The sequence below is a fragment of the Erinaceus europaeus genome, chromosome 4 (assembly GCF_950295315.1).
Source record: "Erinaceus europaeus chromosome 4, mEriEur2.1, whole genome shotgun sequence".
Taxonomy (NCBI): Eukaryota; Metazoa; Chordata; class Mammalia; order Eulipotyphla; family Erinaceidae; genus Erinaceus; species Erinaceus europaeus.
The window spans coordinates 107,811,096-107,834,530 of record NC_080165.1 but is presented as its reverse complement, the minus strand read 5'-3'; the positions used below and the strand labels follow the sequence as shown (position 1 = coordinate 107,834,530).

The 23,435-nt window shown below is 35.9% G+C and overlaps 1 protein-coding gene across 1 annotated transcript in view; it reads left to right on the top strand.

Annotated features, from left to right (window-relative positions):
• Nucleotides 1-23,435, top strand: part of ADGRG6 (adhesion G protein-coupled receptor G6) — a 192,553-nt gene that overhangs the window by 86,913 nt on the left and 82,205 nt on the right. Inside the window, exons 3-5 of the mRNA XM_060190831.1 lie at nt 15,483-15,824; nt 18,420-19,043; nt 22,979-23,047. Of these exons, the coding sequence (XP_060046814.1) occupies nt 15,483-15,824; nt 18,420-19,043; nt 22,979-23,047 (1,035 nt within the window). The remainder of the gene's footprint in view (nt 1-15,482; nt 15,825-18,419; nt 19,044-22,978; nt 23,048-23,435) is intronic.

The following is a 23,435-nucleotide window of genomic DNA, read 5'->3' as shown; positions in this document are numbered from 1 at the left end:
TGAGGACAAAAGTTACTAATAGTAGGATTTTAGAATCAGAAGAAATATAGAAGCCATAATGTCATTGACTAGTGGCAAGTTCAGATTCACATTGGTGTTAATGGAAGAACCAAGGCTCAACTCTTTGTGATCCCGCTTATAATATGGCCAAATGATCACATAAACAGATTATTTCAAGAGAAAAACAGCTTAGCCTTTTTATTTTTTCATATGACACAAAGAAGTTATTTAATGGTAGTTATCATTACTGTTTTTAGATTTCTCTTCTTCTCCATACATACTTGTAAAAGTACAGCACATTTTGTGGGTTGACATGGTTTATTTAAAAATTTTAAAGAAAATATCTTGATAGATATAATGAAAGAAACTATAAAGATGTTTTAATTCAGCTGGACAAGCATGTTATCCTCCCTATAGTGATTTTTTCCATGATAGTAAAAAACCCCTATTCGTCAGATCTTATGAATTAGCTAGAAAGGAGTAGTGATAGAATAAATCTTTATTTTATTATAGTCCTCTTTCCTAAGAAACTTAATATGCCATCTCTCTCCTTCTCTCTCTCTCTCTCTCACTTTTATACACTTGAAATCTATGTGAAATGTTGACATTATGTAACTATTTGGAAAAATAATTTGTTTTTGTGATAGACTAATTTAAGGCAGTTAGGCAGAATATCTAACAGACCATTATATACAAAAAGAAAGATTTGTTATAACCATTTGCCTTAATTAAAGGAATGATTGAATTTTTACACCAATCCTTTCTTATTAGGAAGATGTTTACATAAATATAGCTTCCCTAATGGGACACAGACCAGTTCCATCTATAATTTACTTTGCTCCAAACTTTGAAAGTTTAAACTACTTCCATTTATGTGTATAAACCTGAGTTGTGTTTTTTTAAATATACCCTCAAATTAAAGGCCTATTTGGAAAATTTGAGCTGAGATGCACATTTGCCCTACTATTTATCACCTCCTCCTTTCCTATGTATTCAAGGGTAGGTTTGTAAAACCAAAACTTGTACTAGCTATTAATTTTAGGTTCTTCACCTGTACCACATAACATGGAATAAATTGGAAACATGAACCTTCATTGACTTTTAAAATTTGTTTTACTCCTACCTCTCCCTGTGAACACCCTCTGCTAACCATGTGTAAAAACATTGAAAGGAAAACTGAAGATAAATGCAAATAGGGGCATAGTAAATTAAATGAATGAATCAACTGAAATATAGCTCACATGTTTTGCTGGTAAGTAGTAGTCACAATCACAACAATACAGCAGCTATTATTATTTGAGCATTTTAACTACAAGTCAAGTACACTCCTAGTACTTTATATGGTTGTCTTAGTAACTGCATTTAGATGCTCAAGGAGTTAGCCACACACTGTTATTATTGCTTACATGGGTATTAGAACTATAATTAACTTTTATTAAGCTGAGACCTCCTCCACTTACGATGACAATGTTTAGCAATATTTTTCTGGCCAACATAAACTACTTTTTCCCTGAAATCATGCCTAGATAAGTCATAGGGAAAGATTTTTTTCTGAGATATTCTCAAGTAAAATGAACAGTAGGAGGATATTTGCTTTTTTTTTGTTTTCTCAATCTCTTCTTTTTTAAAGGAACATTAAAACAAGGAAGATCGAAGTACAGTAGTTCTTCCATGAATACTAGATTGGTCACTTTGCCACTTTTATATCTTACCCATCAAGTTATATTCTGGCTCAGTGGGTTCTTGTAGAGTTAATCTTCCTCACCACTGTGACTACTTTACTTTTTGCACAAATTTTTAGGTTAGCTTGCCATCTTCTGTCTTTATTCTTGTCATTCATAAAGTCCTTTGGATGAGACAACAGTGTTTCTTATAAGGTTCTTTGTTCACTTTTAGTTTTGTGTTGTTCATGTGTAAAAGGATGAAGTTTTTTTTTAAATCTGTGCTAAACACAAATATGATTGTTCTACTTTTCTAGAGTTAAAACCTTTTTTTTCCCTACTTCTAGACTTAATTAAAAGATTCCTTTCCTATGACTTGAAAAATGATACTGAATCTCAATTCTGTATACTTAGCTATCATTACTATTTTCTCCCTTCATACACTACACTTATAAACTAAACTAAACCAGTAGATTAATGGTAGTAGATACTTAGCTATCATTACTATTTTCTCCTTTCATACTATTTTCATTACTATTTTCTCACTTCATACACTACACTTATAAACTAAATTAGACCAGTAGATTACTTTAATAGTCTATGTTCACTATGACCTGCAACTCTTTTTACCTATTTGCTACCTGCTGAGGACACATTTTTCTCTTGCTGTCTCTTTTTACTTGACCCAATTTTTTACTGCATATGTAGGTCTCAGAGTTTTTTCGTCACCTATTAAAAAATGGCACCTACTTTTTAACATATTTATTTATTTATAAAATGGAAATATTGACAAGATCATTGGATAAGAGGGGTCCTGTTCCACACAGTTCCCACCACCAGAACTCCGTATCCCATCCCTTCCCTTGAAAGATTTCCTATTTTTTAAATTATTATTTATAAAAAGAAAACACTGACAAAAACCATAGGATAAGGAAAGGTAGAACTCCACACAGTTCCCACCACCAGAACTCTGTTTCCCATTCCGTCCTCTGATAGCTTTCCATTCTTTATCCCTCTGGGAGTATGGACCAAGGGTCATTATGGGGTACAGAAGGTGGAAGGAATGACTTCTTTAATTGCTTCCCTACTGAACATTAGCATGTTGATCCACACTCCCTGCCTGTCTCTCTTTCCCTAGTGGGGCAGGGCTCTGGGGAAGTGGGGCTCCAGAACACATTGGTGGGGTTGTCTGCCCAGGGATGTCCAGTTGGCATCATCTTAGAATCTGGAACCCGGTGGCCGAGTAATGAGGCTGAAGGGTTGACATTCCACACCTGATGTCTCTGGACACAGTCTGAAGTGAAGCATGCTGAGTTGGTACTTGTTGCCTTGGTTAGGTTTGGATCAGCAGATACAATATCATTTGCTATGAATTGAAAGAAGCATGCAGGAAAGTAAGCCCCACCATAGAGGTTCGAGGACTGGGGGGAAATATAGGCTCTATAGAGGAAACTGGAGGTTTAAGAAGGCAATAGATAGTTATTGCTGTAATCAGATTATTTGGCAATTGGCTTAACTTTGAAAATCCCATTGTTTGGATTTGCTGTATCATATATAACATCACCATAATTTATGTCCTTTGACATTATTATGTATATAGCTGTGTCTTATAGAGTAATGCCACCTGTTGCTTCTGTTCTCCCTGGTCTAAGCTTTTCTTTTTAATTTTTTATTTAAGAAAGGATTAATGAACAAAAACATAAGGTAGGAGGGGTACAACTCCACACAATTCCCACCACCCAATCTCCATAACCCACCCCTTCCCATGATAGCTTTCCCATTCTCTAGCCCTCTGGGAGCATGGACCCAGGGTCGTTGAGGGTTGCAGAAGGTAGAAGGTCTGGCTTCTGTAATTGCTTCCCCACTGAACATGGGCGTTGACTGGTTGGTCCATACTCCCAGTCTGCCTCTCTCTTTCCCTAGTAAGGTGTGTCTCTGGGGAAGCTGAGCTCCAGGACACATTGGTGGGGTCTTCAATCCAGGGAAGCCTGGCCAGCATCCTGGTGGCATCTGGAACCTGGTGATTGAAAAGAGAGTTAACATACGAAGCCAAACAATTTGTTGAGCAATCATGGATCCCAAGCTTGGAATAGTGGAGAGGAAGTGTTAGGGAGGTACTCACTGCAAACTCTAGTGTACTACTGCTTTCAGGTATATATTTTGCAGTAGTTTATGGATACGTGTGCACATAAGCTCTCTCTCACAGAAACTGGTGTATATCTAGGTTATGGGACTTTGTTAGAACATGCTTCACCTCAGACTGTGTCCAGAGACTTCACGTGTGGAATGACAACCCTTCAGCTTCATTACTCGGGTGAGACCTTTCCTTTTATAGTACACTCATCTAAGCTTTTAAGAGGCTCAACATTTCAAAGACTCAGTCTATGTGCATTAGAAAGTTTGAGACATTCATCAATTTTTCCCCTCTCATATTAATTAAGTAGTGATTTATATAAGTACAAGTTAATAGAAGAGTACATAAACACCATTCCCACCACCAAAAGACTGTGTCCCATCCCAGTCCTCCACCCCCCCTTTCCCCCACCCAGTGAAGCAGAATATTCACTCTCACCCTCAAACCAGAGATTTTTACTTTGGTGCCATACTCCAAACTCAGATTCTGCTTTGAGTTTTCCTTTCTGTTCTTTATCTCAACTTCTGTTTATGAGTGGGTTCATCCTATACTTGTCTTTCTCACCTCTTAGCTCACTTAACATAATTCCTTCTACCTCCATCCAAGATGGGTCAGAGAAGGTGGGTTCATTGTTCTTAATAGCTATGTAGTATTCCATTGTGTATATATACCACAGCTTTCTCAGTCACTCATCCGTTGTTGGGCTACAAATTGTGCTGCTATGAACATAGGTATACACATATCTTTTTGGTTGGGTGTTATGGAGTACTTGGGGTACATCCCTAGGAGAGGAATTACTGGGTCATATGGAATGTCCATGTCTAGCCTTATGAGAGTTCTCCAGACTTCTCTATACAGCAGTTGGACCAATTTACATTCCCACCAGCAGTGCAGAAGGGTTCCTTTGTCCCCACAGCCTCTCCAGCATTTGTTGCTGCTGTACTTTTTGATATATGTTATTCTCACAGGGGTGAAGTGGTATCTCACTCTTGTCTTTATTTGCATTTCTGTGAAAATCAGTGAGCTGGAGCAATTTTTGATGTGTCTGTTACCCTTTTGTATCTCCTGTAGTGAATGTTCTGTTCATATCCTCTGCCCACATTTGGATGGGGGCATTTGCTTTTTAGTTGCTAAGTTTGCTGAGCTCTGTATATTTTGGTTATTAGTCTCTGATGTATGGCATGTGAAGCTCTTCTCCCATTCTGTGAGGGGTCTCCTTGTTTGTGTGATAGTTTCTTTTTTTTAATTCCCTTTTTATTTCATTGTTGTATTTATTATTGTTGCTGTTGTTGTTGGATAGGATAAAGAGAAAAGGAGAGAGGAGGGGAAGACAGAGAGGGGCAGAGAAAGATAGACACCTGCCGACCTGCTTTACTGCTTGTGAAGCGACTCCCCTGCAGGTGGGTAGCCAGGGCCTCAAACCTGGATTCTTATGCTGGACCTTGCGCTTTGCGCCACCTGCGCTTAACCTATGCACTACTGTTCAACTCCCTGTGTGATAGTTTCTCTGCCCACTCAGAAGCTTTTCAATATGATGTAGTCTCATTGACTTGTTTCTTTTTTTTTGTCTCCCTTGCAATTTGATTTGTATAATCAAAAATGTCCTTGAGGTTTAGGTGGGAATGCGTACCACCAATGTTTTTCTCTAAGTATTTGATAGTTTCTGGTCTAACATTCAGGTCCTTGATCCATTTGGAGTTGACTTTTGTTTCTGGGAGATGAAATGGTTCAGTTTCATTTTTCTGCATGCTTCAACCCAGTTTTCCTAGCACCATTTATTGAAGAGATAGATCCTCCTTCCTCCATTTAATATTTAGATCCCCTATCAAAGATTAAATATCCATAACTGTGGGGTATGGGTTAGTTCTGGTCTTTCAGTTATGTTCCACTGGTCTGTGTGCCTATTTTTCTTCCAGTACCAGGCTGTTTTGATGATGATGGACTTATAATATAGTCTGAGATCTAGGAGTGTGATGCCTCCATTTCTTTTTATTTTCTTCAACATTGTTTTGGCTACTCTAGGTGTTTTCTGGTTCCAGATAAATGATTATAGTCTTTGTTTTATTCTCTTAAAGAAATTTGGTGGAACTTTTGATGGGTATCACATTAAATTTGTCTATGAATCTGGGTGGAATATTCATTTTGATTATATTAATTCTTCCAATCCATGAGCATGGGATGTCTTTCCATTTCTTGCTATCAGTTTCTATTTCCTTGAATAGTGACTCAAAGTTTTCAGTTTACAATTCTTTCACTTTTTTGCTCAGCTTTATTCCTAGGTATTTTATTGATTTTGCTGCAGCAGTATATGGGAGTGATTTCTGGATATCCTTTTCTTTGGATTTAGTGATTGCATAAAGAAATGACACTGATTTTTGTAGATTGGTTTTGTAGCCTGACACCTTGTTATATCACCTAATAACTTCCAGTAGTTTTCTGCTGGATTCTTTAGGTTTTTCTATGTATACTATCATATCATTTGCAAATAGCGAGAGCTTGACTTCTTCCTTTCCAATCTGTATTCCTTTGATTTCTTTCTCTTGCCTGATTGCTATGGCAAGAACTTCCAATACTATGTTGAAGAGTAATGGTGATAATGGACAGCCCTCTCTAGTCCCTGATCTGAGGGGGGAATGTTTTCAGTTTCTGTCAGTTGACTATGATGTTGGCTGTAGTTTTGCTATATATGCACTCCACTATCTTGAGGAATTTTCCATCTATTCCCATTTGTTGTAGTGTTCTGAGCATGAATGGGTGTTGTATTTTGTCAAAGGCTTTCTCTGCATTTATTGAGATAATCATGTGGCTTTGGTTTTGCTTTTATTGATGTGGTGAATGACATTGATTGACTTATTTATGTTGAACCAGCCTTGCATTCCTGGGATAAATCCCACTTGGTTATGATGAATCATCTTTTTGATATAATGCTGTATCTGGTTGGCCAGGATCTTGTTCAATATTTTGGCATCTATGTTCATCAGAGATACTGGTGTATAGTTTTCCTTTTTTGATATGTCCCTATCTGTGTTTGGTATCAGGGTGATGTTGGCTTCATAGAAGGTGGAAGAGATTGTTTCTGTTTCTTCCATCTTGTGGCAGAGCTTTAGAAGTCTAGGTACTATTTCCTGTAGTTCTTATAGAATCCATTTGTAAAGCCATCTGTTCTAGGACTTTTGTTGTTGGGAAGATTCTTAATAACTGTTTTGATTTCTTTGTGATTGGTGCATTTAGGTTTTGTAGTTCTTCTTGGTTCAGTTTTGGAAGGATATATGTTTCTAGAAATTATTCCATTTTTTTCCAGATTCTTTAGCTTGGTGGAGTATAATTCTTCATAAAAGTTTCCCAAGATTTTCTGGATTTCTGTGATGTCAGTTGTGATACGTCCTCTATCGTTTACATTTCTATTTAATTTGAGTTTTCTCCCTTTTTTTTTAAGTGAGTCTGGCTAGGGGTTTGTCAATTTTGTTTAATTTTTCAAAGAACCAACATTTAATTTCATTGATCTTTTGTATGGTTCTCTTGTTTTTGATGCTGTTTATTTCTGCTGTAATTTTAGTTATTTCCATCTTTCTAGTTGCTTTAGGGTTCCTTTGTTCCTCTTCCTCTTAAGCACTGAAGGTATGTAGTAAGGTCATTTATTTGAGCATTTTCTTGTTCTCTAATGTGTGATTGTATGGCTATGAGTTTCCCTCTCAGTACTGTATCTAGCTGTGTCCCAAATATTTTTATAGCTTGTGTCTTCATTTTCATTTTCTTCCAGGAACATTTGAATTTCTTGTTTGAGTGCCTCTTTGATCCAGTAGTTATTAAGTAGCAGTTAAGTTGCTGAATTTCCAAATTTTGTGACTTTTAGTAATTTTCTGTTTATTGTTGATTGTTAGCTTTAATTCCACTTTGGTCTGAGAAGATACTTGGGATGATTTCAATATTCTTGAATTTGTTAACACTGTCTTTGTGGCTAATATCTAGTATATCCTTGAGGATGTGCTGTTTGGACTTGAAAAGAATGTGTATTCCAGTTTTGGGGGGCAAAGAACTCTGAAAATGTCCAGGAGGTCTAGTCTGTCTATCTCTTCATTTAATTCTCTTGGGTTTTTTTGTTGTTGTTGTTGATTCTCTGCTTTGTTCTAAGTGTGAGAGTGGGATGTTGAGGTCCCCCACTATTATTGCATTAGTATTGGTGTATTCTTGTACTTCTCTCAGAAAGTGTTTGACGTATTTAGATGGGCTCTCATTGGGTACATAAATGTTAATAATTGTTAAATCTTCTTGGTTGATTGATCCTCTAATCATTATGTAATAGCCTTGCCTATCTTTTATTACTTTATTTCATTTAAAGTATGTGGTGTCAGAAATGAGAATAGCTGTTCTTACCTTTTTTGTAGCACATTACCCTGTAGGACAGTTTCCGATCCTTTCACTTTAAATCTGTGTTTGTCTTGTTGGATCAGGTGGGATTCTTGCAAGCAGCCTATGGTTGGGTTGTATTTTTTGATCCATCTTCCTGCTCTGTGCCTTTATGTGGGTGAGTTTAAACCATTGACATTTATTGATTTTATGAATTTAAGGTATTGCAGTGCCATTATTCAACAATTTTTTATTTGCTCTGACATATGGCAAGTCTTTCAGGGCAGGCTTATTGATGGTTGCCTCCTTTAACTGTTGCTGTCTGAGGTTTTGATTCCTCCATCTAGTCTGATTGAAAGTCTAGCAGGTTATATTATTCTTGGTTGAAACCCTTTTTCATTCAGGGCTCAATAGATATCTTGCTATTCTCTTCTGACTTTTAGAGTTTGAGTGGAGAAGTCTGCTGATTGTCTTATGGGTTTTCCTTGTATGTGACTTTTTGTTTTTCTCTTACAGCCTTTAGGATCCTTTCCTTATCCTTACTTCTTTTCATTGTAATAATGATGTGTCTTGGTGTCTTCAGGTCTGGGTAGATTCTGTTTATGACTCTCTGGGCCTCTTGAATCTTAATGTCCTTTTTGTTGTTTAGGTCTGGGAAGTTTTCTTTTGTTATTTCCTCTAGGATGTTTACCCCTCTTCCTCTTTTTCTACCTCTGGTAGGCCAATTATATGAATGTTACATCTTTTGAGATCATCCCATATGTCTCTGTTGTTGTTTTCAATGTCTCTCAATCTCTTTTTGAGTGATTTTACCTCTTTCTTAGTTTTCTCTTGCTCCTTCTCTGTCTACATAATTCTGTTTTGTCCTTCAGTTAATCTGTTTTCCCTTCTTTCAGCTTCCTTCTTCAGTTAAGTTATGGTATTAACTTGTTCTGCTAAGTGGCCTTTTAGCTCAGCTATTTCAGCTTTCTGTTCTCTAATTACCTCATGGTATCTAGTATTTTCCATGAGGGTCTCATCTGTTATTTCCCTATTTCTGATAGCCTTTTCCTCCATAGTTGATTTAATTTCTGTGATTAGTAGGTTTATTATGGCATGCATACTTTTTTTACCTATGGTTACTTCTGACTTGATTTGGAGTTTCTTCTGGACTCCTGTCATGATTTATTGTGGTAGCAGTTTTATTTGCTCTTTATTTAGCCATCTTTTTTATTGATGTGGTTTTTGTTTTTCTTTTCCGTCATTCTTCAGTTATTGTGTTTTGAGTACAAGCCATGCTATACTAGACTTTTAACAAATGTAGTCACAAACCTTAGAAATTTCAAGAATAGCAACTGAAGGATTGATGCATTTCAACCAGTACCAGTTAGGCAAACCAACATCTCCAGTCAAAAAAAAAAAAACACAAACAAAAGTAAAAGAAAGATAAAAGAAAAAAGCCAAAGCAAGAATAGACAACTATGCAAATCTACTGTCCCCTATAAGTTCTAGGGATAGCAAGAGGAAAAAGGAAAGTAAGCACACACACACACGCACACACACACACACACACACACACACACACACACACACACTCAGACACTCACACACATATTCAGTGGAACAGCAATTACAGAATCTAGAATTCCTACCTTTTCCATCCAACAAAAACACCAACTTTGATCTATACTTTCTGTGGGGGAAAACTGATAGGAAAAAGAGTATAAGATATTCCAGTCTCCATATTCCAGCTCTATCATGTCCCAGAGAGAGAGAGAGAGAGAGAGAAGACAAAAAAGGGAGATATATTCAGACATAGTAATATAGAGTCATGAAGGTAGTAGAGGGAAAGAGAGGATTGAACCGGGAAGAAAAAGGGGGTAGTTATGTACAAATGTAAATGAATAGCTGTGGTTATGACAGTTAACCCATGAACCTAAAGGCAAGAATATTTCAGATGAAGTTTTGGGGTCTCCGTTTTGGAAAAAGCTAGTAGGTCTATTTTAGGTATATTCCAGAGGGTCCATGACTTTACTAGTTTTTGTCTGAGTCTGACAGCCAACACGCAGGTGAACACAGGTATTATCTGGGTTAAGTGATAGACCATGCAATTTAAGTTGCTTGAAAATGTACATTCCCATTAGATTGTTTTTAAAACCTTGAGAAATACTCAACTTGAAAGAATAGTTTCCTTTGGAAATGAGTGTAGTCATATATGTATGCTAATGTGTTTAACCCTCTTACAAAGGGTATATATGTACATAATAAACTAACTGAATTCTGTAAATTTGTTTAGCTCATTAGGAAATATTGTAATTACTGTATGGAATGATCCATGCCCACATGGTATAGAAAGATAAGAATCAAAAATTCAAACAGTAACAATATTACATAAGACAGAAATATGTGTGAGGGTGTGGTGATGAGTATCTCTTGTTCCAAAAAAAAAAATGCTAAGCTCAGTGGCATCTCATCAAGGAACTTCAGTTGAACTTCATGTTAGTTTTATAGCTTTGCCAAATTTAATTGAAGTGATTCAAGTGAAGTTGTACACTTTTGAACTCCTGCTTGAATCATTGTGGTGGCTTCATGTTCATGATGCTTCCAGAGAAATTTTTTTGAGGTTCAGACATCACAGAAAGCAAACAATTTTCTGGCAAGCTCTGGAGAAGTTAGTGTTTTAGGAGGTACTTGGAAGCAAACTGAAATCTTTGTTTGACTGCTGGAAATTCTAAGAGGAAACTGGAATAACTAATGTACCTGTGGTTTAGGAGTGACTCTTTCCTGTTTGGAAATACCATCTTTGTGTACTGAATTTGAAGAATGATGAGAGAGCAAGTAATGTCTGTCAAGTCTGTCACATTAACAGCATGACAGATGTTGTGTCCAGATTGTCTTTAGATGCCTTGTCATCCTGAAAAAAGACTTCACAGAGGCCTGATATCACTTAAGTTTATATATTTTGATAAAAGTTATTCAACTGTATATACTAGCAGGCATTTGATGTATGCCAGCTTCTAAAGTTTACTTAGCTTTTGCATGTCAGTAATGTTACTTCTGGCAGCATTTTCCTTGGTCAGCTTAAAATGATGTGTTACTGGTCTGACATTGCAGTGTGTTTATTCAGGTATTAGAACTTGTTTTAGAACTCTGAGTTGGCTCTTAGATTTAATATTCATAACCAACAAAGTTGTTAAATATTTTAAACTTCCAAGCAATTGACACAACCTGTTCATTCACTTGAATTTAATATATTTGAATGTAAGATTCAAATAATGACTGAATAAGCTAAACAGGCAACTTAAGTTAAATTTTCTTATGATTTTCACCATTCAGGTTTTCTAATCAATTTATTAATAATAATTTTATAGATACTCAAATAAAAAACATGATTTAATTTAAAAGCATTCATATGTTCATCATCTCACACACTATGTGAAGAATAGCTATTATATGCATAGGTTTGCATGGGTTTGTGTTATAAGTAGTTAAACTGATCTATTTTGATTTATATCTTGGGATATGAAGCTCTTGTTTTTGAGATACTTTAAAGAACAGTATTTGAGATGTGTGGCTTAAACTAAAAGTCCAAGTATCTGAGATTAAAAAAGAAGGTAGGTTATTGAATCTATACCTAAATGGTGTTCTAAACTGAAATAGACTTTTGCATAAGTGGAAGGCTTTCTGTTTAATATTTGAGTCTATTTGGGGCTGGCTATATAACTTATTTAGATAGTATACATGATTTGTGAGATGATTCAGAAGTTGTTCCCATTAACTATAGCAGCAGAGACTATCTAATATCTAATAATAAAGCTAACAAAAATATGAAAGACTGGCATACTGAAATTTATGAGTCAATATTCAAGGAAGAAGGAAAAGACAGAAAAAGATTGGGAGAATTAAGATCAAAATAACTGTTCTACCTAGAGCCATATTCAGATTCTATTTATTTTATCCTTATCCTTATCCTTATCCTTATCCTTATCCTTATCCTTATCCTTATCCTTATCCTTATCCTTATCCTTATCCTTATCCTTATCCTTATCCTTATCCTTATCCTTATCCTTATCCTTATCCTTACCCTTACCCTTACCCTTACCCTTACCCTTACCCTTACCCTTACCCTTACCCTTACCCTTACCCTTACCCTTTAACCTTAACCTTAACCTTAACCTTAACCTTAACCTTAACCTTAACCTTAACCTTAACCTTAACCTTAACCTTAACCTTATTATCTTATCCTTACCCTTATCCTATCCTGTTGCTGGGGCTTGGTGCCATAATGCATCCACTGCTCCTGGAAGCCATTTTTTCCTTTACTATTCTCATTTTTTACTTGATAGATAGAATTTATTTGACAGATAGAATTGAGAGGGGTAGGAAAGAGAGAGAGAGGGAAGGAAAGAGAAACAGATACCTGAAGACTTTCTTCACCATTTGTGAAGCTTCCTCCCCAACTGTTTCAGGTAGGAGCCAGTAATGTGTGTGCTTAATTTGGTGTGCCACCACCTGCATCCCATAAATTTTAGCTCTGTAAGTTAGAGTCATATAAGTTAGAGAATATGTTGCTTTAGCTGCTCTTGAAAACATCTTGAACTAAATAATTTGTGCTGGCAAACTTTTTGAAGATACCTTAACTCATTAATTAATTAATTAATTAATTTTTCATGGACTTCATTCCATGGCTACTTAAGTAAACATCTTTTTAACTAGCCTTGTCTTTTAATATGTTTACAAAATTGTGGGACATCAGGGGTATAATTCCACACTGTTCCCATCACCAGAGTTCTGAGTCACCATTCCCTCCTTTGGAGACTTGAATAGCTCTCTCAAGGTCACAGATGTAGGTCTACTGTATTTCTATAACTGTCTCTATATATTTTCACCAGTTTTTCCAGGGTCCTGCCCTCTTCTCCCCCTCCAGCCTATATTCACTGCCTCTTCCAGATGTCCTTCTTTTTTCCTCTTCTCACTCCGGGTCCTGATGGAATTGGAGTTCAGAGCCTTCTGGTTATCTGCTCCTAAGATTTCTCCCTCTCTGGGAGTATGGATCAAAATTATTTATGGGATGCATATGGTGTGAGTTCTAACTTCTCCAATTGTTTCTCCACTCTACTAGACATGGGCACTGACAAGTTGATCCATACCTCCAGCCTGTTTCTATCTTTCCCTAGTGGTTTAGGACTCTGGAGAGGTAAGGTCTTCTCCCCAGGAAAGTCAGGATGGAATCTTAGTAGCATCTGCAACTTGGTGGGTGAAAGGCAGTAAGATATAAAGCAGGACAAAGTTTTTAATAAACAGCAACCAGAAAGTAGGAATAGAGCAGATGATATTAGGGGTCATTATCAAGAATAGTGAACTCACCTTCTTCACTCCATCCAATAAGGAGTGAACTTTGGTTCCTGGCTCCAACTGGTACTCAGATCTTGGATAAATTATAATTGAGACATAATTGATTCCTTTTATCCTTACTTCTTATTGCCATCTGTCATGATATCATTATTATTATTATTATTATACATTTAAAGCTCTAACACTGAAATGTATATTTGTTGCTCAGTATTTAATAAAATAATATCTAGTAAATAACAAATGTTCAATACTGAATACATGATTAAATGAGATAATTCTATAAGTATATAATTATCAGTTTGATGAATTATTAGGAGTATGTATATCTTCATAACTAAATATTTCAATTCAGTGCAATGCTGATGCTCTTTATTTGAATTTTAGAAGAAAAATAATCTACCAGAGGAGAACCTGTTATTTTTTTTGTATCTGTAACTTCCAATCAAAATATTATTATGATTATTAATCTCTGGCTTATTTTTTTCAGTTAGAAAGAATGAGACAAATGCAGGCAGAGGGAAAGAAAGCATAAAACTGAAGCTTCTTTCCATACATTGGGGGCTAGGCTCAAATCTGGGTTGCACACATGGAAAAGCACTACACTTAGTGAACTATTATGGCAGCCAATTTTTTTTATTTCTTTAGAGTTTCTCAGAGCCAGTGTGGTAGCTCACGTGGTAAGGCACCTTCTTTGTCATGTATGTGACTCAGGTTTGAGTCCCAGTACATCATATTGGAGTACAGTGACACTTGCAGAAGCTTCAGTGCTATCCTTCTTTCTCAAAAAGTCAACCTAGAGCAGTGTAGCCCTGATGACCATTAAAAAAAAGTTTTTCTAAACCATGATTTGTAATGTTGAATTGTCTTCATAATTCTATATCTTCCTTCATGGCAGCTACTGCCTTGAGTGACTTTTTTTATTTTACAGTAAGATTTTTTAAAATTTTATTTATTCCCTTTTGTTGCCCTTGTTGTTTTATTGTTGTAGTTATTATTATTGTTGTTATTAATGTTGTTGTTGGATAGGACAGAGAGAAATGGAGAGAGGAGGGGAAGACAGAGAGTGGGAGAGAAAGAGAGACACCTGCAGACCTGCTTCACCACCTGTGAAGCGACTCCCCTGTCAGTGGGGAGCCAAGGACTCGAACCGGGATCCTTCCACCAGTCCTTGCACTTTGCACCACCAACTCTTAACCCTCTGTGCTACCACCCAACTCCCAACAGTAAGATTTTTTTTTCCTCTCTGTTTTTTGACAGAGCGCTGATCAACTCTAGCTTATGATGGTGCAGAGGATTGAACCTGGGACTTTGGAACCTCAGGAATTAAAGTCGCTTTGCATGACCATTATGCTATCTCTCCCTGCCCCAATAAGAGATTCTTTTTTTTAATTTTAATTTTATTTATTTACTGGATAGTCACAGAGAAATTGAGAGCAGAGGGGTGGGGGGCAGAGAGGATGATAGAATCAGAGAGACACCTGCAGCACTGCTTCACCACTCGTGAAGCTTTCCCCATGCAGGTGGGGACCAGGGGCTTAAACCCAGATCCTTGCGCACTTTAATGTGTGCACTTAACCAGGTACGCCACCACCTGGCCCCTCAATAAGAGATTCTTAACCACTCTTAATATGCCTTTGAGAAATTCACTATTACCTCCTAATGTCTCATGCCATAAAGTTGAGTGACAAGTGTGGTTTTCCCTGTGTATTTTACTGGAAAGAATTCCCAAAATCATCATTTGACTTTCAGTATATGCAATTATGTTTAAGAATATATAAAAGAATATTAAACAATATATAAAAATATGCCATTGCTCTTGAGTTCTGCATTCTTTCACTATTTTGTTGTTCTATTTTTTTTCTTGAGATGTTTTTGTTTCTTTTTATGATTGTATTTGGTATTTTTAAATGTTTACTTTGATTTGTACCCAGTATGTGGTATTTTTGGTTTACTGTATGCATCTGATCTCAGTCGTTTTCTTTGTCTCTCTTTTGTCTGGCCAACAGTGTGGGGATGTGCCAACTGCAGGCTTGTCCTTTCCAATCCTTCTGGGACTTTCACTTCTCCATGCTACCCTAATGACTACCCTAACAGCCAGGCTTGCATGTGGACCCTCCAAGCCCCCACGGGCTATATCATTCAGATAACATTTAATGACTTTGACATAGAAGAAGCACCCAATTGCATTTATGATTCATTATCCCTTGATAATGGAGAGAGCCAGACAAAATTTTGTGGAGCAACTGCCAAAGGCCTATCATTTAACTCAAGTGCGAATGAGATGCATGTGTCCTTTTCAAGTGACTTTAGCATCCCGAAGAAAGGTTTCAATGCCAGCTACATCAGAGGTATGTAAACCAAAGGCAGCGCCAAACTTCTGCTTCCATTTAACATGCTCTACAGTAAAAACAAGGACATGAAGATAGAGTCATGTTCTTTTATGTGAATGTGAATAATTACAATTAGAATGTAAGAGCAAGAGTCTATTAATATTCTCTGAGCATTCTCATTAGCATATGTAGTTACCAGATTCACAATTAGGTTACAGTAGTGTTAAATTTTTTATATTGTTTATATGCAGTACATTTTTAGATTGTTTGGAGACACAAGATATTCCACAGCTAATGAGTCTAGCATCTCTTTGTTGAACATTTAAAGCATTCCTACTTAGAAATAATTTTATATTAGACTTTTTTACAAATACTACCCCCTTTAAGGAGCTATCTTAGTGAACAAGTAAAGAAAATCATTATATAAATTGAAATAAAAAGGTGAATGCATATCATAAGGCAATAAATAACAGCCTGAAGGAAGTCCTATGAAGAAGACTAGTTGAAAGAGATAAAATACATTTTTAGCAGAAGTATTGCTAGATTAATATATTTAAAATACATATAATCTTATTCTCTTTAGGTCAGTCTTTGCTTTAAAAGATTCAGGTTCCAAGACTATGAAGTTTAGATTTGCATTTTTTTTCCTCCTGAGCTTCTCAACTTTGTGCCATATATGACAAAAAGAAACATAATCTGCTTACTATGGGGACAGATTATGGGTCAGAGGTTGACCCAACTCCCTACATTGAAGCATAAGGGTACTTTACCAACAGTCTTGTAAAATAACATTTCCTCAGTAACATCAAAAATTTTAAATTAAGGTATTGCCACGAAAATAACTAACCCTCATAGTTATAAATTGTATCTTCCTCACTGTTCACTGTTTTGATTAACATTAGGTATATATATACTTAAGTGAAACACACTTGGTATGCTTTAAATTGCAAAATACTACATGCAATTTGAAAATTAGATGAAGCAAATTAGAATTACCTATACAATCACAAATAAAAAAGCAAAGTGAACCACTATTAATTCACTAATATTAAATTTTAAAAAGAATTACATGTACATCATGATTCAGTTGTAATCACTAATAAAATATTTATGACATTTATTTATAACCTTTTTATTTTCATACATATAAAATTGGTTTCATGTTGTATGGGCAAATAGGCAAATAAATTACTTTATATTTAAAGTGTAAACTGAAGCTCACCATTCACTTAAATTCCACAATGAGTTTTTAACCTGAATATTTGTATGAAAATGGAAATGTTCTCCAGCTAGAATTTATGTGATACCTAATATTGGATTTTTAAGGAGAGCTGTTTTTCTCAGATCCATGTTTCACAATATCTATTGTATTAGATTATGGCCAAATTAATTGTTTCACATATGCTACAGCTGGACTAGTAAAAATACATTTTCATTTTGAATTCAGTAGGCGTATACCAGTAGTCAATAATACCTATATGTTGAGTATGGCATAGACACTGCCATAATGTTTTATGAGCATTAACTTAATTAATTCTTAGTGACTGCCTGTGAATTTAGTTTTATTGCCCTTCATTTTCCAAATTAGAAGACTAAGATAGACTGAGTTGGATAAAATGTCTGAGATCACTTGGCATATAGGAATCTCTGTCCTCTGGCCTCCTAACCTCTGCTTCTTACCATAAAAAAACACTTCAAATGCCCAGATGTAAAGAAAATTTTGCTTACAATTTCACTGTCACTTAAACTGAACTCCTTATCTATAGATTTGCTTTTACTGTGTTTCTGAAACTGATGATGGGGAAAGTGAGAAGGATGTGAGGTGTCTAAATGGAAGAGGGCAACAAAGGAATATTTGGGAAGCATGAAAGGTCATTGTAGATGAGAAAATACAACTATTAGTTATTGTGTTTAGAAATTATTTGAGAAATAATGTAGTCTTAAAAAATCCAAATCTAGGAAGTTGGGCGGTGGCGCAGCAGGTTAAGTGCGGTTAAGCGCACGTGGTGCAAGGCGCAAGGACCAGTGTAAAGATCCCAGTTCGAGCCCCCAGCTCCCCACCAGCAGGGGAATCACTTCACAAGCGGTGAAGCAGGTCTGCAGGTGTCTTTCTCTTCCCCTCTGTCTTCCCCTCCTCTTTCCATTTCTCTCTGTCCTATCCAACAACAACAACATCAATAACCACAACAATGTTAAACAACAAGCGCAACAAAAGGGAAAATAAATAAATATAAAAAATAAATAAAAATAAAAATCTATAAACAAGCTTACTGTTATTGATAGTTTCCTTAAAATATATATTTTATATATTAAGTATAATTATATTGGGTATTTTAAAATATTTGTTGTCAGCTTCCTGGCTATAAACTCAAAGTTTTCTATGTGAGAGCAAAATATATTGAAAGCTAAAATCAGTGGGGTTTCTTGTTATTTTCATAAATTCTTTGTTGGTAATAGAAAGTGGATGATAGTGACTAGACAGGGTAAATAGAGTGATGTGGAAAAGACTGAGTAAAAGCTAATTAGAGATTATTGTTGGGGTTGGCTATGTCATGTTTTGCATCTCAGTCCATATTTGAAATTAACTTGGTTTGTCATTCTGATTTCTTCTAGTTGCTGTGTCCTTAAGGAATCAGAAAGTCATTTTACCCCAAACTCTAGATGCTTACCAGGTATCTGCTGCAAAAAGTATCTCTATTCCAGAGCTCAGTGCTTTTACACTCTGCTTTGAAGCAACCAAAGTTGACAAGGAAGACAGTGAATGGATAGCTTTCTCCTACTCAGATACATCCTTTACACAACTGCTCAGTTTTGGAAAGGACAAGAATGGCCACTTTCTATCCATTTCTGGCTCAAAATGCTCATTTAACAGTGTGTTATCTGTAAAGGATAAAGAAGACATTTTCACAGAAAGTTTTGAGCAACTCTGCATGGTCTGGAATAATTCTTTGGGCTCTGTTGGTGTAAATTTCAAAAGGAACTATGAAGAATTTCCATGTGATTCTACCATTAGTACAGTTATTCCTGGGAATGGGAAATTGTTGTTGGGCTCTAATCAAAATGAAATTGCCTCTCTAAAAGGGGACATTTATAACTTTCGACTTTGGAATTTTACCATGAATTCTAAAATCCTCTCCAACCTCAGCTGTAATGTGAAAGGGAATGTGGTCGACTGGCAAAATGAATTTTGGAGTATCCCAACACTAGCTCTGAAAGCTGAAAGCAACCTTAGCTGTGGTAAGTTTGCTGTATAGTCTCTCTCTACCTTTGGTAATGTTCTTTGAATGTACTCATGTACGTGTGTGTGTGTGTGTGTGTGTGTGTGTGTGTGTGTGTGTGTATTTAAAAACCATCCTTATTCAATGCTTTAGATTTTATCATTTTTTAAGTCTTCTGTACACTATAAAACATCACATAGATTATCATTAATATAGTAGCATCTACAATTAATGTATATCAAATAGAAATGTGGACACTGTTATTAAATAAATTAATATTATTGCTTTTAATAATGCTACAGGAAATGCTACAGGAAAATATGATCTTTTATTATCTTGGAGTGATTTTCAGTAAAGACTTACATAAATAACCACCACCTAAATGAAGGGCATTCATTATTAAATATCAAAGCTACTTGTTTTATGATAAACCTTGATATTTGGTAGTGGAAATGGTGTGCAGACACCTATTGCAGAGAGGTAGATTGTACTTGTGGGACAACTACTATCTTGTAATTCATTATCTCTTTAATAGAATGAAAACATTGATTAAAATATAAATTTTAACCATAGTAATTATCAATTTTTTTGTTTGAAGAAGAGCACTTATAATTTGGATCAACAAATTTTCACTTTGTTTAATCCTTAGCAGGATTTAAATGTGTTATTACTGAAAATAGCTAAATGCAAGATATTTGGGAAAATAATTTTATGTAACACAAATCATATTAAAATAAACTTATACCCAATATCTATATGCAGGTAAGTTGATTTTAAATATTTATTCTAGGGCTGATTCAAGTAGAAGAAAAATGATATTTTGTTATTGTTTCTTAATGTTATCAGATTGAATTTGATATGTTGACTGTATATACCTTTTAGTCATAGAATTAGCTGCAAAGAAGTATGTGACTTTGAAGAAAATTATATCAGAAAGTCAAGGTTAGAGACATAGCTCACCAGGTAGGGCATTATTCTTTGCCAACGTTTAAGCCTCAAAAGCTACAATGCAGTGATATCTTTCTCGATCTATGTATGTTTCTTGTGTGTATTTGATAAACATGGACAGTCTAGAAATCATGTTGTCTTTAAGAATCCTTTTCCTAGGCTTATGGTTACCAGAGTGCATCAACTCATGCTCTTGGAACTTAGCTATCTAAATGATTTCATTTGTAGGAGTAGCACAAGCTTACAAAGTCAGTATATTTGAATTCCTTTAACATTGTTGTTAATGATCTTATTGACATTTCATGATGACATTCAGAATCACTATTCTGTAGATTGAGATATCCTGAACTGTGCGTCAGGATTAATAACTAGAGAGGGAGTTTCCTGCTGCTTAATCATCAGCTTTGAGAGTTGCAAACTCAAGTCATTTATTAACGAGCAGGAAATACCTGTAGCAGATTATATCTAAGCTTTTTAGCTAAGCAAAACCTCGATAAATGACAAAGAATTACATTCTATTAACATTTTAACCTTTACTTTTTTCTGGAACCTTGTGACTTACCATTTATGATAATAAATTCTCAAAACGAATAGTACAGTAAGCAATAAGAAAATAATTTTATGACTAACGTTCCATGAGCCTGATAGTATCTATGGAATGCAGACTTTCATTTTAAAATCAGAAATCATTTCAAAGTAGAGAATATAATTTCTACTGCTTACTGCATTTTAACATGGGCATAGAAAAGAACTAACATATAAAAAATCCTTGTCATTTATGTAAAATATTGAAGAACTCCAATTATAAACAGTAAACTATTAATAAATGTTTTAATAATTTCATAAATAGTTGGGATAGGTAATGAAATTTTTAGGGTTTTTTTTTTTACTACTTTTAAAAACATTTTTTTATTTATAAAAAGGAAACATTGACTAAATCATAGGATATGAAGGGTAAAACTCCACACAATTCCCACCACCAGAACTCTGTATCCCATCCCCTCCCCTGAGAGCTTTCTTATTCTTCAGCCCTCTGGGGAGTATGGACCCAAGGTCATTGTGGGATGCAGAAGGTCGAAGGTCTGGCTTCTATAATTGCTTCCCTGCTGAACATGGGTGTTGACAGGTCGATCCATACTCCCAGCCTGTCTCTCTCTTTCTCTAGTGGGGAAGGGCTCTGGGGAAGTGGAGCTCCAGGACATATTGGTGGGGTTGTCTGTCCAGGGAAGTCTGGTTGGCATCCTGCTAGCACCTGGAACCTGGTGGTTTGTCATGCTGCGCTGCGGAGAAGAGAGAGAGGAGATCCAGAGCGAAGAGGGAACACAAATCTTTATTTGTGCTGGCACCTCAGAGTTGGGTGAGAGAGAAGCAGGTTGGGCCACGTGGAGGTAGCAAAAATGGCTTCCTCACACAGTAACCTTTCCTGCGTCTAAACACAGAAGTGAAGAAGCCAGCAAGAGAGAGGTGCAGAAGAAGAAAGGCTTTTATGGGAGTAGCTCTCTTGAGAATGGGGAGGGGGAGGAGTAACCATAGCACTCCAGGCTAGGATAGTAACTCTTGTGAGAATGGGAAGGGGGAGGAGTAACCAAAGCATTTCAACTATGGGGGGGAGGGAATAGACAATGCCCTGAGGGCACAACATGGCAGAACAAGAGCTCCAAGAAAGTCTCAACTCTCCCGGGAACTAGCAATAGCCTGAGGGGACAACATGGCAGATGTGACTGCATCTGCACAATTTCCCAGCAGTGGTTGAAAAGAGAGTTAACATACGAAGCCAAACAAATTGTTGAACAATCATGGACCTAAAGTTTGGATAGTGCAGATGAAAAATTGGAGGGTCCTCCATTTTGTAGTTGGCTAGTAGGCATATTTTAGTTATATTCCAAAGGGCCTATGGTTATACTAGTTTTTTAAATTTTTTTTATATTTATTTCCTTTTGTTGCGCTTGTTTTGTTGTTGTAGTTATTATTGTTATTGATGTCACTGTTGGATAGGGCAGAGAGAAGTGGAGAGAGGAGGGGAAGACAGAGAGGGGGAGAGAAAGACAGACACCTGCAGACCTGCTTCACTGACTGCAGGTGGGGATCCGGGGCTTGAACCAGGATCCTTAAGCCAGTCCTTGCGCTTTACGCCACATGCGCTTGACCTGATGCGCTACAGCCTGACTCCCAGATTTTTTTTTTTCTTTTTCTTTTTTCCCCCTGAGCCTGAAATCTGATATGCAGGTGGATCCAAGTTATTGTCTGGAGAAATGATGTCATGGCTGGGTAAAAGACCAGAAAGCTGGATTAATATATTTAATATTTTTGTATTTTTCTATAGTTTATACATGGTTAATTTTATCATTCTTGTTTAGAAAGAAATGATTTGTTTAGAAGTGTCTTTTTTTTCATGTTATAACATCATTCTTTTCCTTAAAACAATTTATTGAACATTAAGTTATGTGACCTCCATGAACAATTTCCCTAGAAGATCTTTAGTAATAGTTGGAAGAATCTACTTGTGTGTGACTCAGGTTTAGATACTGGTTTCTAGAGCCCATGAGTCTTCACAAAGAACAGACAGTAATTTCTAATTTTTTTATTTGTTTTTTATTAGATAAGATAGAGAAATTGAGAGAGGATGGGGAGATAGATAGGGAGAAAAAGACACCTGCAGACCTGCTTCATCTTTTGTCAAGTTGACCCCTGCAGGTTTTCAATTACAATCTGTATAAATTTTCACCAGAGCTTTGTAATTTGTTATATGAAATGCCCTAATTTTTTAAACACATGTTTAGGGCAACAGTATTTCTTTTCTCATGTACAAATCAAATTAAACATTTTGAAAGAATTTTAGTAACCTGATTTTACATTTGAATGGCATATATCATAGAACTTCTTGATGTTACAGTATTATTGGTGAACTCTTTAGGGTTCTTTTACATCAGCAAAAATAATCCACACTTTGTTTCTGAATAAAAACATTAAATTATAAGCTTATATAATGTCTCTTTGTTGGTCAAGGTTCCTACCTGATCCCACTCCCAGCAGCGGAACTTGCCAGCTGTGCAGACTTGGGGACCCTCTGCAAAGGTAGGGAACCATATGTCATCATCTGTGATCTGTTTCCTCCTTGCTGTTTTGGTGATGTAGTTGTCATTGTTTTGGTTGTTTTGTTTGTTTGTCTGTTTTTAATTTTCAACCAAGAAGCTAGAAACCATCAAAACAGAAGAATTTTTGGATGAGCTTTAGTTGTGTGTGTACATAGTACACACAGTGTGTAGAAAGAATGTTTCACATACTAGATGGCCACATTTCAAGAAAGAAGAGTGTTTAAAGTACGAATGGTATATGCTATTAAACTAGGGTTCATTTCATTCTCCTTTCTATTTCTTTTTAAGAATATTGTCAGAGTGCAGAAAAATATCATCATATAGATCTTGAAACTATTTTATGTCTAAAAAATGGAAGAATCAAGCTT